General features: G+C 37.3%; 1 protein-coding gene across 1 annotated transcript; it reads right to left on the bottom strand.

Annotated features, from left to right (window-relative positions):
* Positions 1 to 913: 913 nt before the first annotated feature.
* On the bottom strand, positions 914 to 1,762 carry LOC110022135 (CBS domain-containing protein CBSX5-like). Its single transcript, XM_020720941.1, has one exon. It carries the CDS (start codon positions 1,760 to 1,762, stop codon positions 914 to 916), a length of 849 nt encoding a protein of 282 aa, XP_020576600.1.
* Between the last annotated feature and the right edge of the window lie 645 nt (positions 1,763 to 2,407).

The raw sequence follows: 2,407 nt of genomic DNA, 5'->3' as shown, positions 1-2,407 counted from the left end.
GTCAAAAGCTCATGAACCAAAATTAGGCGCACACTACAATACTTTTTTTTAGCATTCTTTTCTACACTCACCCTCGGTAATCCTGACAACAGTCCCTAAGTCATGGTTTGGCGCTTAAATCAATTCATCAAATGATCTTGAATTTAAAGTTCATCATAAATGTTATATAATATGAGTTTGGAGAAGTAAAATGTCTTCCAAGATGGAATAATCAACTTCCAGTCAAGTCTTTTAACATGAATAGATTAAACAGCAGATTCATCATGTTTCAAACCATTACTGCCATGAAGATGCAATTATAATTATATTTCTTACGTCCATTTGCAATCTTACTTGAAAGAAATAAACACTTGAGATAAGTTTGTGTGCATTCTAACATACTTCAAGAATACAAGTAAATCTATGTGCCCATCTACACTTAACTAATCTCTCAACAGTTCAAAACCGTTTGATTTTGTTTTTGTTCTACTTATTTAAAAGTTCAAACAATACTAATAATAATAACGTAAAAAAAATGTTGGAGATATTCACTAACCTTTGCTCTCCAATTTTGAGTGCTGAATTATTACTTATCAAGTAATTTGAAACTATGAATATTTCATTAAATCTTAAGAAATAAATATTCTCATCAAATTCCTCAAAATAGGCCTGAAATTATTAAATTTATTTTTAGATGAGTTCAATAATAATAAAATAAATTAAATTTGGGTTGCCCTTCTTTTAGTATAAAGTCAATGTATTTTTAATATATATTTTTTTTATTTTTATTATTTATTTTTTTGTTTGTTGTCTACGTGATATTCCTACCATTTTAACCGCACCCAGAGATAAGTCAATGCCAAATAATACACAAATTCAATGGAAGTCAGCAGTCTTCCTCAGAAATCTACAAAGGAAATAACACAAATTATAATTACAAATTGGATTGATCTAAATGTTCTAGCAAAACCTTGAGAATATCGCGAAGCACAACAATGCCGACAAGACTGTAGTCCTTATCCACCACCCACACATACCCAACACGGTGCGCCAGTAACTGAACCATCACAGCTGCCAGCGAGCTCACCGGCTGACAAACAATGGCCAACTCCGACCTACGTCCCATCCTAGCAGAGTAGCTCCCCATCGATCTTGTCCGCCTTAGCGCTCTCAACTTCCCCTCTTCTTCATCAGAAGAAGACGAAGCCGACGAAGACGATGAAGAAAACATTGGCGACGAGAATTTTCCTTCCAAGAGCTCCAACATCCCCTGCATCCCCTTCTCCTTCAGTATACACTTCACAGTTCGCAATGCGGCTTCTGGCGGAGAGCCGCGCCAGTCAATGTAGGTCATGAGGTCGCCGGCAGAGAGGGCAGCAAGCGCGGCGGCGGCGGACTCGTCGCAGCTAGCGAGGGGGGAAGGAGAAATCTCGCCGATGAGCTTGCGATCGTGGGTGATGACCGCAACAGAGGTTTGTTCGTGGAGGGCACGAGAGATGAGTGGCAGGAAGGAAAGGACGGGGTCGTGGCGATGGACGGTGAAAACATCGGTGGAGCGGACGAGGCCAAGATGGCTCACAGAAAGGTCGGCGACGGGGGAGAAAGTGGCGATGGAGTTGAAGAAAAAGCGCGCGAAGTCCTCCTGTGTCAGCCAGCAGAACATTGTCGAATGTCGTGTGATACTTCCGGGATTCTTGGGATGGCTTGCGGTTGATTGGATGGGTGCCCAGAGGATACGCGGTCCTTCCAGAAGAAGGTTGAGAGCATCAATAACTCTGTTCATAAAGAAGAAAGTTTATATTTTTGTTAAAAGAAGCATGTTTCAGGTCAGATGAATAAGCTACAAATGTTATGATTTATGATTCATTAATATATGGCCTAAAATCAAGAGAATAAATTGAATTATCAAAGGTGCTCTATGAATTAAATCCTAATTCAATGGTGGAGCAGAATTTGACAAGCAAATTATATCACATACAAAATGGGAATATATATATATTTTTTTTATATGAGAAAGATGTAAACTCGAGTTCAATAGCTGTGATCATTTTATGGTTCTGTTCTAAACTTTCTTTTGTTTGTTTGATCCATTTTCTTATATATGTGGTCAGATTTTGTTTGTTTGATGAACTTTGCATATATTTGATCATCGCATTGGTCTATTATATTTGGCAATTTGTTGTCTTTCTCAACAGAGAGCTGCCAACCGTTTTTATTTGTTTTACATGGCCAAATGTGTGGCTTTCCAGGGAATTATGGATTAAGATCACGTAGGAAATGACTATGGATGCTTAACTTTTGGCCCCGGGATTATTTTGTATATTTTATTTCTATTTTTTTGTTATAAAGTGTATTTTGTTTTTATTTTTATAAATAAATAAAATTGTTTAAAAAAAAAAAACTCAAATCACTTTTAAGTGGGTTATTG

This window comes from Phalaenopsis equestris, unplaced genomic scaffold (assembly GCF_001263595.1).
Source record: "Phalaenopsis equestris unplaced genomic scaffold, ASM126359v1 Scaffold000171, whole genome shotgun sequence".
In the NCBI taxonomy this organism is placed as follows: Eukaryota; Viridiplantae; Streptophyta; class Magnoliopsida; order Asparagales; family Orchidaceae; genus Phalaenopsis; species Phalaenopsis equestris.
Note: the sequence above shows the minus strand (reverse complement) of the source record. Positions and strands in the feature narration are given on the sequence as shown.

Bases quoted from the DNA above. Each gene is read 5' to 3' on its own strand.
- LOC110022135 (XM_020720941.1), bottom strand. From the start codon at position 1,762: ATGAACAGAGTTATTGATGCTCTCAACCTTCTTCTGGAAGGACCGCGT.